The sequence below is a fragment of the Colletes gigas genome, unplaced genomic scaffold (genome assembly GCF_013123115.1).
Source record: "Colletes gigas isolate AHSC1104 unplaced genomic scaffold, ASM1312311v1 Colletes_gigas_Sc00051, whole genome shotgun sequence".
NCBI lineage: Eukaryota > Metazoa > Arthropoda > Insecta > Hymenoptera > Colletidae > Colletes > Colletes gigas.
The window spans coordinates 662,259-680,089 of NW_025106680.1; the positions used below are offsets into that span (position 1 = coordinate 662,259).

Genomic DNA, 17,831 nt, shown 5'->3' on the forward strand with positions numbered 1-17,831 from the left:
ATCGCCAAACTGCTATGGTTGCTGAAAATTAAATCGATTTCGAACTTTGCTGCTGGTCGTACCGGTCTCCCATTATACCTATTAAATTGCGATATAATTTCCTGGTCATATGAATAATCTCCACCTGTTTCGTTAGTAATACGCTGTTTACTTTGCAATTAATATTGTTCGACTGCAAACTGCAAGAACATCCATCAATAAAGTTTGTCCAAGAATTATTAAAATTTTAATATCATTTTCCATGTGAATGGTCAAGTTCCGTTCCACAGTTTCTTTAAAATTTGTTATTGCCAATTGGCCTATAATGGCGCATACTTTGCCTACACCCTTGGTAAAAAGATTTTTACCGTTTCGAAATCTCTAGGAAGACTTTTCCCTTTTTCATACAACGTTATGCGTAGAATCGATTGTCCGCGATTCGCGGAACACCCTGTACATTAGTATAGATTACACAAGTGTTGCTTCGCGTAGCGACGCTAACTGTACCTGAGCTATTTAACCTAACGTGTTACAACCCCCTGGCCGCTCCAAAGCCAAAGAGTTTCGACACAGAATTAGAATAAATCTTCTTAACGCTATTATCGAGGAATGGTACGTCAATCGACGCCATCCTTACCATTTTCATTCTGGCTCGCGTCTATTCGACTTTCGTCGTGCATTTCAAGAAACAGAGAAAAAAACAGAGTCGATACGGAAGTATACTTAACGTATATTTATTTTCGCGGCGTCCGCTTATACAGACACAGCAAATCGTTGCTCGGTAGTAACAGTTTCGATGTCAGCGTCGAGAGTACGCTGGAAATTCTATACAGGAACAATCTCGTTTTATTCGTCGCGCGTCGTTCTACGGTTCATTGAACGCCCCGGACACGTAAAACTTTCAGTTTCTAAACGAATTCTGCGGTACGTTCGATGGTACGCGGACCTTTCGTCGCCACGCAGACCGGATCAGATCAAGTAACGTTCACGCGAGTGGTCTGGTCTGGTCTGGTGATGGTTCTCGTTGGTCGTGGGCTATCTTGTATCGAGCTCGATCGGACCAACGAGCTCTGGGGATGATGCGTGTTCGCGCAGTGATCGTGTCGCGTGGCTGTGTCTCCTCCGGTGCAGCCCATTGCCAGGCTGACGGTGTGCCCTCTAGATCCCTTGCAGGCTAAAAGTTCCCTCATTCCCTTCTGAAAGTTACGGGACAGGAAAGCGTAGAGCAGAGGATTCAGGCAGGAATTCGTGTATGAGATTAGGAACGTCGATAAAGTCAGGAGAGTGCTGAAGTCCGACGTCCGATCGTAATTCGAGCCCCAACGACGCCAGACGATTCGTGCTTGTTGCGGTAAATTGCAGACGGCGAACATCGTCACCACGGCGATCAACATTCTGCAAACATTTTGTTCTCCTCTGTACAGGGTGTTCGACCACCCCTGGGAAAAATTTAAATGGGAGACATTAGAGGTAAAAATAAAACGAAAATCAAGAACTATTCTACAGATGGAACTTTAAACGTTAACAACTTTCTAACGAAGCTTCAATCAACAAATTCGTATTCTTGATTTTCGTCTCATTTTGGTCTCAGAAATCACCCATTAAAATTGTGTATGCCGGATAATTAGACTATATCTACATATGGAGTAACAAAAACGAGTAATATAATCACAGATCTCTGGTTACACATTATATTTTCGGTAATGAATTTTTTTCTCGAAAATGGTTAGGATTTAGGGGGCATGTGTATTCATCAAGAATGATTGTAATCGAGCCCCGCAACTAAAAATAATTTTTTTAGAACGATTTGAAATTTTTTAATTTCGCTGAAAAATTGGCAAACTGCGTTTTTTTTTATTTCTTCCAGCAGAAAACGCTTTCTAACCTATAGAATACATAGTATGTTGTCGTGCAATTTATTTCTGATAGAACATGTTTATTAGAGTCCTTATCATGTTGTTAATTCATACTGACAATTTTCCTCGAGATCTATTGAACAAGAATAATTAGTTTGGAAAACCCAACTCCCACTCTGTTTTTCCTCGGTAACGTTTTCGATAAAAAGGCTTTGTTTTTATGGTAGAAACAGCTATTTTCGTATTAAATGCAGTTTATAATAAATGACTTATGGAAATAGCGTAAGATATACATATGTACGTACATACCTTATGACGCCCCGTCTGGATCGAAGAACGTTTCTGCTGGTCCCGGCTGTCAGGCCTGGTCCGCCGAGGGTGGTGCCGCTTCTCCATAAACCGATGGCGATCCTCGAGTACAGGCAAGACATCAGCACGAGGGGAACGATGTAAAGAAAAATGAGATTCACCAGGTCGAGAACGTTTTTGTTGTGCTTCTTGATATTGGCTAGACAAATAATGTCTATGTCGCCCGTGATCAGCCGGTTTTTCATCGTTTCGACGTACAAAAACCTCGGCGAGGCGTAAATGGCGGCGATCAACCAGACCAGACCGACGACGAGCCGCAGGCGACTTCTCGTCAGCACCGATCTGCACTTGATTGGATGAACGATGGCCAAGTAACGCTCCACGCATACCACCACCAATATCAGCACGCTGGCCGCGTACGAGAGCGCGTGAACGAACATGTAAACTTTGCAAAGGAAGTCACCTAGCTGCCAGCTGTTCGTTAAATAATTCGTAAGCGTTTGGTACACGCAGAATATACCGACGCAGAAGTCGGCTACCGCCAAATTCGCCAGAAAGAAGTTCGTGATGCTGCGCAGACGACGGGAGAAACTCACCACGAAGATCACCATCAGATTCCCTGAAACAACCGAGGGGTAAATAACGATGGTTATTACTCGGATACATTCTGCTCTTCGCAACGTATGGCATCGAAGTTTCTTCGAAAGTTTGCGAGTTTCGACCGAAACTTCGCGTAACGCTCGTATTACGTACCTTTAATAGGTGGAGAGGGGGGAAATCGGGAATACTAACTGTACACGCTCGAATCGGGATTTTGAGAGCGATCGAATGAATATGTTAAGGATGCACGTTCTTTGTTGTTAAAATACATTGTAAACCAAAGTGGAGTAGACGAGAATGCTAGGAACATTGTTATGAGGAATTGTAAATGTAGAGATACCATAACGATCGTACGAAATAAAACTTGCGCTAAACAAATATAATAAGTTGAATGGATGCACTTTGCACTGACTGACAAAATGATGCCTTCTATTTTTTAAACAATTACGTAACCCGCAAAGTCCATGACTTCAATCTCCTCTAATTTCGTATGAACTACAAGGTACGTCGGTTTCGTAAACATCCTTGACCTAAAGTGCAGAAAGTGATCGATTTGGTATGAAATGACCCGTATGCACTACAGGAAACATTTATTGCATTACCCACAAAACCACATAATGCCCATACGTCTCGGAGTTATATAATGAGTAAATTGGCCAATACCCAATTTCTATCAATCTACGTATCAAGTTATATAATTTTCCTACAAATAATTAATTTAATTACTTATTTACTTACTTATTATTTGAATAATAAGACATTTTATATGAATTTAATTATTTGTAATCGAATTGGAATTAAGCTTTCACAGAGAAGTATAAAGAAAAGTATAATTTTATATAAAATTATAAATATGAAATATTCAAACTTTATATAACAAGAAAGGGAATATTCGAACATCTCTCTCTCTCTCTGAGATTAAATTTGGGATTGTCTGTGAAGATTATTACTTGTTCCCTCGTTCATTCGATCCAGTCAGCATATCCTCAATCCAGCTGTAAGCAAACTTTCTTCATTTTCTTTCTTAAAAGTGACTTTTCCTAGGCCTTCTGGCATTTAGACCCTATTCGAGCGAGCTTATTCTCAACTGAACATTATACACACAAAGGTTCTTCCAACTTGCGTTTTAACTTCTTTGCAGTTAGGCGTCTACTTTATAATCAAACTTTATAATTCCTTCTTTCCGATCTGTTCGAACTTTTTGTCCCTTCGTTGAGAAAAACACGTTTTAAGAGCCACTGATCACGTTTGGTAATTAAATAAAAGAAATTTGTTTAATGTGCTCATATACACTGATTGAACTCATTTCAATGAAACATATTTGAGTTCTATAAAAATATATTCATCTTTTATCAAAATTTTTCAAAGTCTTTTAAATAAATATTAGAGAGAATTATACTTTCCGTAGACCATTAAACAAACATTTTACTTATCTTTTCCAATAATGAAAATATTAAATGAAATAGTATTAGAGTGTCAAAAAATATTATAACGTATTTGTTTTGTTAATGTTTTCTTAACAATCTTGATGCAGTTTGATTGATTCAATTCAACCATTGCTGTAATTGCGCGTGTAGATGAAGCCAACCATGATGCTTGAATTACATAGCGTTAATTCAATAAAGTTGCCTATTTTGTAGTACCTGCCTCTCTGAAGTTTAACTACGGAATTATACGATACTGAATTCAACCGTATATTTGACGAAGTTGACATAATAGTACAGCTTTGTTGCGTTAAACAGCAATGGTCTATTGAATACCTAGTTAACGATAAAGCAATAATATTTTCCTAATACTAATATGTGGTCGTAAACTAAATAATAACATTGAATATTCAAACGAAGAGATAAATATTTCTAATACCGTACATTGTTATAGACAATATACTCTCCATTTAAACAATGCACAAAATACGATTTGCACGTAAATTACAGTTTACAACTTGATAATTTAATAAAGGTATATTCACTTTAAACTATTTATGGATTTATCGTAATAAGTTATGTATTCTAATGTAAATGAAACTTTCGATGCACAATAAATTAAGGAATAAATCGAATTTATCTATAATCCTTTTGTTCGTTATTTGACATAATTTTTGCTCGACACCGTATTACGCTTGGCAATCCAGGCAACTGTTAAATAGAGCATTTCCCAATCGTTCGACTCTAACGTCATTCAATTATTTCCTTCGCGGAGCACTAAAAAATGAAGTTTATCGGAGGCCATCGACGACGGTCGAAAATATACAAGAGCGTATTATTAGTACACGTGTCGCAATAATTACAGAAACGTCTGAAAAAGTTTCTCATTCGCTTATTATTCGATTACCCAATTAATACATTAGTTGTAACGACCAATGCTTCGAATACTGCTCGATATAAAACCGATAAATTGTCCACAGATTCCTTTAACGATTTAATAAAATTCTGGATGTTGCGTTTTAAAAAATCTATACTGCGTCCCCTCGATCTCACAAAACGACTTCTTTTTATTAAAATAGAAACTGTACTAATGCGGTCTGCTTTTTCTAGCGGGACACTTGCTACAACGCATGAGCGACACTGTATACCGCCATGTTTACATGGACTTAAAAGAGCCTCAGTGCACATTTAGCATCCTAATTATCGTAGAAGGCAGTCAACTTGATTTACGAGTCGTATAATTCTCCTTGAATTTTTGGTCTCGTTAAACCGTGAAGGACGGTGGAATGGATTTAAGAAATATGGACATGCATCTACATATGTGTACATACGTATATCCCAGATTTTTCCGTAGAAACTTCACCGGTTTGTTCTACAGGTAAAACTAAAACTAAAATGTATGATGAAAAAATGCTTTATTAAGAAGTTGTTTCGAAAATATGAAACGTAAACAATACAGAGCAAGACGAGATACGTAACGTTTATATTACATATTGATACAGGGTATATTTACTGTCCTTGTGTACTGATCCTGTACGTCAGCCATTGTTAATGTTTTGAATAAATGATTTTCCGACGTTGTTGGCAGACTTTGCTACGATTAAACGAGCCCACGAGACGAGTTTGTAATATACAAAAATAAAAAAAAAAGAAACGAACGAGAAAATAACGGGAAAGTCTTGCGATTACCTGTATTCACATGCTTAAGGAGTCGTGATTTTTCGGCCGAGAAACTTGTCCAGTTGAAGAAAGAAAACGAAGGCGAGTTTCAAAGTCGGGATTTAACTTATGGAAAATGCGTAGAAACGTCGCGAAGCAAAAATTCGAAGAACGTGCCGAAGTATTTCGAAAGAAATAATGCAATCGATGAGATCTTGGATTAAAGGAATTCTTGAGAGATAAAGGTAGACGAGCATTCGAATTCGCTATTGGATGTCTTCCAAAAGGTCCCAAGTTGCAAGATGGACGCGTCGAAGGAATTCGATAGGTATCTCATAGTTGTCGCAGAAACCGTTTATACCACGTGCATACCCACGCGATATAGTTATGTCACATCGTACGATGAATGTTTCGTTACGTTTCTCCTTTCGTTCAACAACAAATGCATTTCCATCGACTATTCTTTCGAACGCAGTCTTCGAAACAAAGATGAAACGTCACGTTTGTCACGACACGACGAAAGCTTGCGACAGCTACTTTAAATCAAGAGCTGTGACATAAAGATATTCAAGATATAGTATTAACAATTTTATACATTTTAGGATATATACTGTTTTCACTTTATATATAATTCGAAGCATAAAACTTAGCTTGTTATATGGGGTATTTATAAAATAAATAATACTCCGTTCTCGTTGTTTCTGAAATGAACGACTCCCACAACTACAATTGGTGACCAAATGTACTCTAGATAGGACAATCACATGCAAAAAAGGTTGGCGACTGCATTCAATGAATTATTAAGGAATGTACCGTATATTCTAATCGATATTTGGCAGCACAAGACAATACCTACAAAAATAAATGGGGATCTGTTAGAAAGAAATTTGGCTCCTCACACGAGGGTCGTGTGCACGGGAAGATTAATGAGTCTGGCTTCAAAAAATGGTAAAAAATCACTGCTTTCGGGTGATATACAGGTTTCCACGGATCACCGTTATTTTACACGATTCGTATCCATTATTTCAGTTTATCGACCAGACGAAATTCGTATTAATCGTTACAGAAAAATATTTTCTCCTCGTTAATAAATTATGTATACGAATTATACCTTGCCAAACGCTGTTCCAGAGAACATAATGATACATTCCAAGAACGTGTAAAATGATAATTTAATAATTTTGCAAATGTACCAAATAACGTCGTAATTTAGATTTATTCCGATTAAAATGTAAATTTGTTTTGGAGCCGTGCTGTGACTCCAGTTTTGATTTCATTAAGACTAGACGTTGCATATATAATAATTAATGTGACAAGTCGGAGATACAAGCTTCTGTGCTAATACAAAAGTTAAATTTGCCTCGTTACGCATGGTCGATTATTTACGATATTGCCAGTGACACTTGTTAACTTTCCGTAAATGTATTCTAGCTTTTCGTAATGCAGGGTGGGAAATTATCATAATTTTTATTCGATTATACAAATTTTTTATTCAACAATTTCAAGGTTCTCTTAATTAAGGTCTTCAGATACTTCACGCATGACGTGCGAAACATCTAATTATTTTAATGAAACGATTTGGCTGTTAATTTAGCTGATTGCTCGACTCGTGGTGCCCTTGCACTAGTAATTTCTCTCTGCGTCTCTGAATAATTTTGCTGTTAATTGAATGAGAACCAGAAACAAAGTATTCGATCGATTCGATTTCCATTCATATTTTTCTCGAGAAATTAGTAGAGAACGACGTAACAGAAAACGATGCAAAATTGAATTAATTTTGTATTTTATATTAATTGATCGATGGTATTATGAACGAGATTATGTAATGCTTTAATGGAAACACGTCTATAGAAAATTGAGATACGCATTCTAATACAGATCGATACTGATCTGAATTAATAACATCCCTTCAGGGCATAATAAATATCAATATGCAATGCAATATTCAATATAGACCGTGGATCCAATAATTACACAAATTAACCTAATTTTCTTTTCTTATGTTCTGTACATACCAATAACAGTGTTTCGAAAACAAAATAATTTGTTGAACACTTTCGAGTATTATTGCATTTTCATTTACGAATGTAAAAACTTTCGTACATACTTCGAAACATTTAGAATACTAAATTCTGCGTTCAAGTGACTTATAAGTTGAGGGTAACGTTCGTTGCATATCTATTTTCATCTTAACATAAGACTTTAAGCTTAAAATTCGAACCGATAGGTAAAAGAAACCTGTTATGGTTAGGATATGTTAAATGAATCGTAAAAAGGTTTGATATAGAAAGAAATAAAAGTATATATGTATTTTAATTATATGAAAAAGAAAGAAAAACGATACATCCTTTTACGTTAAAGGATCTCGAGTGTGGTCGAACATTCTGGACGCTTCGAATGTTCACACACAGACACAGTCAATATAGTATGAGGATATTCATTGTATTAATATGACGCAATATTTCAACAAAACCCGCATTTTTCGTATTTGATACGCAGTTGAACGAACAATTTGTATCAACTTGCTTCGTGTTTTCGATAAAATAATTCGATCTAAAGGCAATGCGGGTTGTGCGGTTACGATGAAAGGGCTGGATACAAAAATGGAAAAATCAAAATATATTCGATGCGTTTCCCAATCCAAAATGACTATTAGAATTGAAATGCACAAGCACGGAGTATGGTCGCTCGATAAAAACGAAACTGTTAAACAGCATATTAACGTCTGATTATTCAAAACGTTTATTTCGTTGCACGAAATCTGCCGAACATAATTGAAACAAACTCACGTTGGCCGCAATGGGATTCGCAATTAGCGCAATCGAACTCGAAATCCCGAGAGAAGCAGAATTCTTTCTGTTCGATAAAGTCTACAATTTTCAACTGTTTGTTCTCTGTATTTCCGTTCTGCCTCCTCGAAAAACAGGCCAATTGTAGCAATTCTCAGGTCGATACCTAATATTTTGTTAAGCGTTCAAATTTGATTTACTGTATGCTTTTATAAAGTATAGATTATTCAGTTAACGATTATAATTTTGGAAATAAAACAAGTTGTCTGTTCTGTAATAAATTCGAAACCAACAAAACGATGACTTAACTGAACCTTCCGTAATTTTACGTGGGGCTATATCGTATTTCAACTTCGATAAAATCCCTAACATCTGCAAAAAAGTGATTTATCGCCAAATGGGTGTGCCCGTTCACATTTATTTTTGGTAAGCACTATCCAACCAATATTCACGCGTTTTATAAATGTATTTGATAGCTGTCGATTATTACGTATGCAAGCGCAAAATTAAAAATACTATATATTTTTTAATAAAATTAAAAAATGAGAGTGTCGAATAAGTCATATTTTATAAGTGGATATTTACATTCTGATTCGATCATTTTGACGAGAATATCATTGCTTAGAATTATAAAATAGAACGGCTGCTTGGTACGTTGAAAAAGCAATTCTATTAAATTTTTTAAATAGAAATTCAGTACAGTAAACTCTCGAAGAATTATTTTTTTAACGAATTACTTTTTGAATGGGAGCATCCAAATGTACATTTTTTGACTTTCCCTTGTATTAGTCAGACTTTAATCTAATGCATTTTATATGTTAATATAATGTTCAAAAGCTGTTACAAAATTATATTAAAACTTGTATTCTTACCTTTACTTTATTCTCTTCAATTTAACAGCCGCGACCTTTACGGTATGTAATTGAAAGCATACCAGAGATAGTGAACTGGTGTCCTCGCATGGTACCCTATGCACAGTTCGTTGAGTAAATTTACAATGTTCTATTCGAAGCGACGTTCAAGAATCGACGGAGTTGCAAAGAATCACAGTTACGTAGACGTTTCATTCGCCAGGGTTTAATCGAGGAGGATCCTCCGCGGGAGTTAGGATATTTTTACAGAAAACCAACGTCCGCCGCTACGTTTTTCATTTTTTCTCGCCATTTCGGAGACAATTTAAAATTCCCCTCGTCTTCGTTTGTTTTTTCAAAGTAACGCGCGGCATCGATTCCGCGTAGAAGTTGTTTATACTAATTTCATTTTAAAGCGACTTTCGTTTCAGGAACGCAAACGTTCCGACATTTCAAGTAAACACTTCTACGGTGAAACGAGATTACGAAGTCGGAGAGCACAGCTGGAAAGCTATATGTCACGACACTCGGCGCACGGGGTAGGAAAAAAAGTGAGCGAAAGGTAGTGAAATGAATTTGCGTGACAAGGGTGGGACTTTTAGAAAAAGATCGCCGTTGTGAATCGACTACCTTCGACTCTATTGAAGCGTATACGAAAAGGGATGTTTACAGAAACAAAAAATATTTTGTTTGGACAAATATCAGGGTGGTTGCAAACATATGCACCATAAATGTTCACGCGAGAACGTTCAAACTTTTTATGGTGTTGGTTACCAGGGTCTTAATATAGTGGATTAACACCCCTTTTATCGCAAGCTATCGCCCACAACCCCATCAACCCATCAACGGGACTTTATGTTCCGTTTCCTTATTACCGCGTCCGTGGTTTTGAATAATTCTTGTTGGTTCTGCAACCATCGTTCACCCTCGACTCCTTCCGTTGAACGTCGGTACTACATTTCGCTTTCCGTTACACGTGCACCACGTATCACGATTTTATACTATCCCTTTAATTTAGCAAACATGGGAAATTCGCATGTTTCTGCCGAGTATTCGATCACGAGTAACCTCAGACTTTTCTTTTGATCGCAAAGAATTTTTTTCTCAAAAGCGCGTAAGATTTCGGGGGTATGTGTATTCACCAAAAATGATTGTAATTGACCCCCGCAACTGAAAATAACTTTTTCAGAACGATTAAAAATTTTTTTTTCTCCGAAAAATTTCACTACATCTTTGTTCACAAATTTTATTATACGGAAATACCGATCGATTTTTTTCAAAGTGGTCGATGATATTCTATGGTAAAAAGCAACCCACGTATTATTTCAATTTTGTCCGCCATACGCGTCACTGAATATATGCATCTACTTGCTGAATTATTCAACTTCGATTGATGGTTTCTGGGCCATTTCTCGAGGTGTAACAGCCCACATAGCGAATACACGATTTTTCCCCTCCAGTTGTGCGTCAACGTGTACCGACTTTTCGTTCGTACTTATACTTTCCCTTAAAAAAAAAAATTCACCGAGAATAGAACATTTTTGAAAGGAACGAAACAAGACGAGTCCTCGTGGTCTCGAAACTTTCCGCGAGTTCGAGGTATCGTTAATAGAATCGCATTTAAAGTATTCCTCTTCCCAATCTGTCTCCCCGGCTGCCGCGTTCCTCAACTTCCAGCGTCGTTATTGCTCCGAACTCGAGTATTGTTATGGGTCGCGGTGGCTTTTTTGCCCGAGATCTAATTGAATTTTTATTCAATTTTTCCGCCGTTCCCTCCGAGAAAGCGAAATTTAATGTCCGAAGTAATTTCCCGCGGCGTCGATGCTCATCACTCGTCTCTCGTTTCTCCATCGTCGCGAAACGTCCCCTCGATATTCAAAACATCGAATGTTCATCCTTGGCGTCGATCAGAAGCAGAAAATCCGCACCCTCAAAAGCGACTAGTCGAACCTTGGCACTTTGAATATATCGATCTTTCTTCATTTGCCTCGTAGTTTAAGGTCCTTTCGATAAACGTAAAAATAGCAGAGCTCTTTTCTTTCTTTAGAAATTCGAATTTTACGCTTCTAAACTTACCAGGAGAACTAATTGAACACACGTTTGGTTTGCTTCGACCAGATGTTAAGCGAGTCCAGACACCTTGTGTACTTACGTCTTACTAAACAAGCTTTGAGGACTATGGAGTCCGAGGAGTTTCTCATTTATTTTTACTTTTCGAGCCACAAAGTTTCTTCGACGGAAATTGATCGCGTTTAGATTATTAATCTTCTAACGTTCAATTAACTAGGGAAGTTAATTTGTTGAAAATTAAATTCAGAGACTTGTTTATTCTGTACGAGTTCTTGATACGCGGATACAGTTAAAGAGATTGAAAAAGCTTTCCACAGAAACGCGGGTGAAATGCGAGCGAGGTAATACTGGATAAGCTTCGTATCGAGACGTGGATAACAAAGATTGTTTTTAATAAAACTACCTTTTACCTTTTAGAAATTTGGATCTCGTTTCATTTGCCATTTTAACGTTTCTTTCGGAATTTATTTCTCGAAAACGGTCGAGCTCTTTCTACTTTTTGAGGTTGCTCTGTGTCTACTGTCCTTCGACTAAAAAAAAAAAATACATAAAAAACTCGGACTGCGGTTCGCGATTTTCCCTTGCAGCCTCTTCTAATTTGGGGTTTGGCAAACTACGACCCCACAGGCAAGAATGATTTTTTTAACGAATTTCATAGGAGATTCACGAAACTCCCGCTTCTGTATTCGCAAAGTAGAATGAATGCGACGTAGTCGTGCCCATTTGTTCACGTGTATTGTCGAGAATACATTTACGCGCCTACGTAAGTGGTAATTTACAATGGCGAGACACTTGAAATTTTATTACCGTCCAAGTATATTCATTGAACGTCGACGATCGATTTTAATAATCGTAAACGTTAACTTTTAACTCTGAAAGTAATCTTAATTTAATTTCAGTTAAATTTAAAGAACTGTACTTATACATATTTTGATAATTGTAGAAAATAATATAAATTAATCGTGACATTCGACAAAATTTTGATGCGATTTGTATGCATAAATTAACAAAGTTGGGCATTCTACGCCAGCAGTGTATACAATAAAAATTTACTTTTAAAATCAAAAGCTTGTTATGAACTGCCAACCAACACAATTGCAAGTTAGACAGCTACTCCTACGAACATTTTAATCAACAAGTTATTAATTCGTTATGTTTCAGATATCATTTTATACCAAAATTATTTTTTGTTGGTATAATTATTACGGTGCTCTTGTGTAGTTTGCAGTTATCACTCATGGTAAATTAAATCAGTCTGGAATAATAGAAAAACTTCCAAGTAAAAGGGGAGCAGGAAGATAATTATATTTTCGTTAGCAGTAGAGCTTCTGTTGGACTTAACAAAGAACATTGGGAAATTAAAAAAGATGTTAAAAGAATGTGTGTAAACAAAGTCGTTCAACCGTAACGCAAAATCAATTTTGTATTATTCCCAATTATTCCAGAAGAGAAATCGTATGATAAAAGCAATGAATTTTCATGAAATTGTTTCAAGCTGCTTTTTTACTTTACCGATGAATTTCTATAAATTGAACGTGTTGATAAAATGGCTGTACTGCCTGTGACTCGCTCTTGTATCGTCAAATAACTGCGGATCAATGATTCGCATTCTTTTAATAAGTCGTGCATATGAAATTGCTGATATTTGACAAATTGAAGATTGATCAGGATTAATGAAGCTATCCATCGTGCTATGTAGTATTCATAATGGCGTTCTTCTCTCCAATTTTATTCGTTTATCGAGTCGTTTACTTTTCTTCGCTAAAAAAAATTGCATTTATATTACGCTTACTATTAAAATTACATTTATGTTTGCAGGTCGCTTTCCAATTAAAAATTCTTAAAACGTGGACTTGATGAGCTAGCTTTTCGGTCTTTCTAAATTTAACTTTCGAAATTTTACCCTTATCACTTCCAACCAGAAAATAATTCTGCCAATTACAGGCTAGTGTAAAAGACAAGTCGTATAATTCTCTGAGTGACGAAGGTTAATTAAGAGGTAGAATGGAAGTTAACTCTCACAACTTTCAAACAACAATCCGCAACTTCGTAACGATTTCACGACGTACGATCATGGTAAGGAATATATGTATAAGAATTAGACAAGTGGGTAGAGTAAAGAAAAAATTCGAAATATAATTTTAGTAGTAAAGTCAAACCTTTTTTAAAAGAATTACCTTCTTCTCCCTTTGAAGCTCTCTGTGAAGAACGAAACTTTTCTGTTTCGAAAAATAATAATTTGAGAAGAATACAAATTAATTTTACAAATTTTACACATTACTTTTCCTGGAAATTTCAGGCCATTTTTACTATGTAACTAAACAAAATTTGTAAAAAAAGTAACAAAGTATAAAGAAAAAGATTAGTAAGCATCTTTAAGGTATTACTGAACATTTTCGTTAATTTGTGCATCGAATTGATCGACTTCTTTTTGGTGTCATGTCCAACATCGTTTCCCGGGCTTCGAATAGCCTGTTCCAGCTATTGGGTGGACGAATACTGGCGTTCATTATCGTAAATTCTTCGCGCCATTAGTCCCCACACATTTTCGATCTAGTTAATGTCAGTCGATATCACTCTGGTTGCTCTAATGCTGGGATAACCGCTTCTTCCACCCACGATTTTGTTGACTTGCTTGTTTTAATTGTCGCATTATTTGCGCTCGAACTCTAGATTCGTAGCTTCGAAACGATGGAAATTAGGTTGTAAATGGTTTTCCAAAATGGCTTTGTAATCGAGCTTATTCGATCGATGGGATATTACAGTTAGTTCGACTTTACCCAAACCACCGAGAACAGTCCAAATCCTTAGAGAGCCATCTCCGAAGTCAAAGGTAACATTTTACTGTCCAGTCAATAAGAGAGAACAGTATTCCAATCCAAAAGAATTTAGAAAACATTGTTTTTCTCGAAAAACATATTTTAAGAAAGGAAAGTTTAATTCTTTTTATCGTATATGTAGACTTTCATTTATAAGTTCTTCTTTCCACAGAATTCCAATTTCATTTAAACGGTTGAGTGGATTTCAATAAAATATATTTATCATTCAAATATATTTTGAGTAAAATCGTTTCATGGTTAATAACGATTGCTTCTAATTTATTAGCTGTTTCGCTGTTTGAGTATTTAATTTCGATCGTCCACGTTTATTTTCGAAGGGAAACTTCGTCGATGGCTGTATTATGATTTGGACTGCATTCAATGGTTTCGACAAAGTCAGTCTTACTGTAATATCTCATCGATTGTGGAAGGTCGATTACGAAGCAGTTCTGGAAACACATGCAACCTTATTTCCATCGTTTTAAAGCTGCATATCTGATGCACATGCACGGATAATCCGGCAATTGAATGCAGCAGTCAACAAAATCGTGGCTGAAAGCACGAATATGCTTACATTAAAGTAGCCAGACGATATCGTACGATAGTAACACGATCAAAAATGTGTGGAGACTAATGGCGCGAGGAATTTACGACAATGAAAGTCAATATTCCTTCGTCCACGATCTGGAGGAAGCTATTTAAACGAGGTAAAATAGCGTCAGGCACGACAGCTTGAAAAATTTGATGAACTCCATACCGAAGCAAATAAAAAATTAATAGTAAATAATTCTTGTTGCCGTGAAAAATCAATTACCGTAAAAGAAGCTAAAAATAAAATTAAAAATAAAATAGAAATGTTTAATCGTATTTTGACGCATCTGCAAATGACAACCGAAAGAGCCATAAATTTTTGGACTAGGTTGCTTCACTGTATCCGTGTAACATTCTAAGTGTCTCCTTTAGCTACTAACTGAATCTTCTTTAGCATAAATTACGACCTGTAATGCGCTTAGGCATTGACCAAATTACGAACTAGGTCCTTGTGTTGGCGCGACTGCTTCCAATTTGGTCCCAAGTACATCCTTTAATACGTCTACCAACGATATATTTCTTCTTCTCACTTTCCAATCGAAGGGCTCCTATACTTTTTCCTTCGATTTCAGATCCAGCTATTCGAACGGATTTATCGGTGTAATTTATAACATCGTTTGACTCCTTAGAGCTCACACTTCATTTCGACCTAGTCCGCTAAAAGTGATCAGTTTCTTTTCATTGACTTTGTTTTTTTTCGTTCGGTATTTTAATCGGTTAAAATCTTATTTTTCGAAAATCGAATGTTTTTACGTTGAGCTATGGAAACAGCAATTTCATACGTTACGATTTAACGTTACGTTCTTTAATTTCAAACGCAAGTGGCTGGTTGCAACACGCCTCTTGCAATCGAATCAATTGCTATGCATTTGAACGACAAAACAGCAGCTCGTGCGTAAGCTTATGTAGTCGGATCAACTGCTAAAATACCGTGTAATAAAATTCATACTTCCATAAAATGTTTTACGTAATTTATAGTACAAGGTAAAGACTTGTTTCTGCTTTGATAGACTTTGTTTTAATTAAACACGAGAAAATAAAATTTAATTCTTCCGGGAAACGTTTACAATTTCAGTTACAAAATAACGTTGAAGCGTTTAGTAAAATATCGGTATGAGATTCTAAAAACAAAGTTTTCATTTTTACTCGAATTTAATAGCGTACTTTACGTCTTTTCGATTAAAATTTTGTAATTTGTTATAATAAAAGTGGTTTGTAACGACACTTTCAATTTTGTACACGTTGCAAGGAATGCTCAGCTACGTGGGCTGCCCACGCGAAGGGATAACTACTTAAAAACAGATTCGGTCATGAACGTATTGAAGTTACACAGTAACTGGAGTAAACAAATAACAGCTACGAAAGTGTCATAAAGTGGTCTATCGTCTGCATTTATTGCTCTTCCTTCTATTGTAAGACTTCAAAACAAATAACTGTGTCCGTTGAATTTTCATTTGTTTAAATTTTAATCAAAATTAGTACGTGCTTGGACCTCGATTAAATAAATTTTTACCAACCAATTTCCCGAGTGTATGTTCAACGGATCTTTGTCCGCCTACTCTATTTGTTTTAAAGCGAATCGACGAACTTTTCAATTCTTTAACGCTTTATTCTACGTTATAAAAAAGAATACGAGACCATCCAAACGGGATCCAGGTGAAACAATCGAACCGTATTGGCTCGATATTCGCGAATTCAAATATCGACTCGTTCGTACATCAGTGAGTAGATATATGTTACGTGGTGCAATCGACTCGAGACGTTAGGCCGGCTTTTATTGCGTTCACTTTCCTCTCGCGTCTGTACGTATAAATAACACGTAGTTGCGACTGCTTCTATGAAATTTGAAGCTAATATACAAGGCGTGACAACTAAATTAGCAGCAACGTTGTCAAAATTACGTCCGCCCACCGTATCCATTAACAGAAAGAAATGTTTAAATTATTTATATTTTTCTACAGTAAAAATATTCTACGAAATTTCCAAATAAAAACGTTGCGTATCAGTGAAGTAGTTGCGAATAAACCATAACAGATTCTGCGTTTCTGTGATTTGCTATTCACGTTACAAGATTCGATATTGTCTTTACAGCGTAGAATGATAATTCATTCAACATTGTTGAAAAAACTATTCCGACAGGTAGGTTGTCGAATTAAAGTCAAAGGATGCGTATAATTGAATTAAGTTGTTGAACTTACCGAAAAAACATGAGACGAAGACGATGGTGTAGAGCGTAATAAAGATCACCTTTACACCGGTCCTGTCGAATATGTAATCCTCGTTCGAGGATATATTGTACAGAAAAGTTTCGTTGTCGACGAAGCTTTTGTTGTCATAGGTATCGTAAACGATTGCCTCGCGGTCGTCGATCATTCTGTAAAACGGAAATATTATACATGAATTTAAACTTAGAATAAGGATTTAATTCGTTTCTATTTTAGCCTTTCACCATTGACAAAGAATCTTCCAATATTTTTTCTTGTTCAATTCCTTTGTCAAATTAATCGGTTTAATTTATCGATTCTTTACTGTTCTAGTTTTATAAAGGTTTCGAGTTCAGATTGGTTGTTAACTGCGTTAGGTGTAACGCTCGATCGCAATTATCGTAGCGAATCGTTGAATAATTTGACATGGTTGCACGCGTACAAGGGTGTACATACGTGCCTTCGTGCTATCAATCGTAAACGTTCACTGGTGTCCAGCTTGTCTAAACGGATCGACACCTATTATTTATCACGCATTGTTCACGGTGTCTTTAACGAACGCACGTAGAACAACGTTCGTAGTCGCTGAGAGACTGCTATCGTTATTACGATTTCATGGAAAACACGTGTTCAATATCTCGGAGGCTTCAGATTCAGACTCAGATATCAGTTTTGAATAA

The 17,831-nt window shown here is 36.3% G+C and overlaps 1 protein-coding gene across 1 annotated transcript; it reads right to left on the reverse strand.

Moving 5' to 3' along the window:
* Positions 1 to 953: 953 nt before the first annotated feature.
* Positions 954 to 17,320, reverse strand: LOC122403385 (trissin receptor). The gene is made up of 3 exons (XM_043406881.1): positions 17,146 to 17,320; positions 2,145 to 2,763; positions 954 to 1,374 (listed from the first exon to the last, which is right to left on the reverse strand). Exons 1-3 carry the CDS (start codon positions 17,318 to 17,320, stop codon positions 954 to 956), a joined length of 1,215 nt encoding a protein of 404 aa, XP_043262816.1.
* Between the last annotated feature and the right edge of the window lie 511 nt (positions 17,321 to 17,831).

Bases quoted from the DNA above. Each gene is read 5' to 3' on its own strand.
- LOC122403385 (XM_043406881.1), bottom strand. From the start codon at position 17,320: ATGATCGACGACCGCGAGGCAATCGTTTACGATACCTATGACAACAAA. The intron at 2,764-17,145 runs GTAAGTTCAACA...CGGTTGTTTCAG, and splicing joins CTTCGTCTCATGTTTTTTCG to GGAATCTGATGGTGATCTTC. The intron at 1,375-2,144 runs GTATGTACGTAC...AAATGTTTGCAG, and splicing joins TCCAGACGGGGCGTCATAAG to AATGTTGATCGCCGTGGTGA.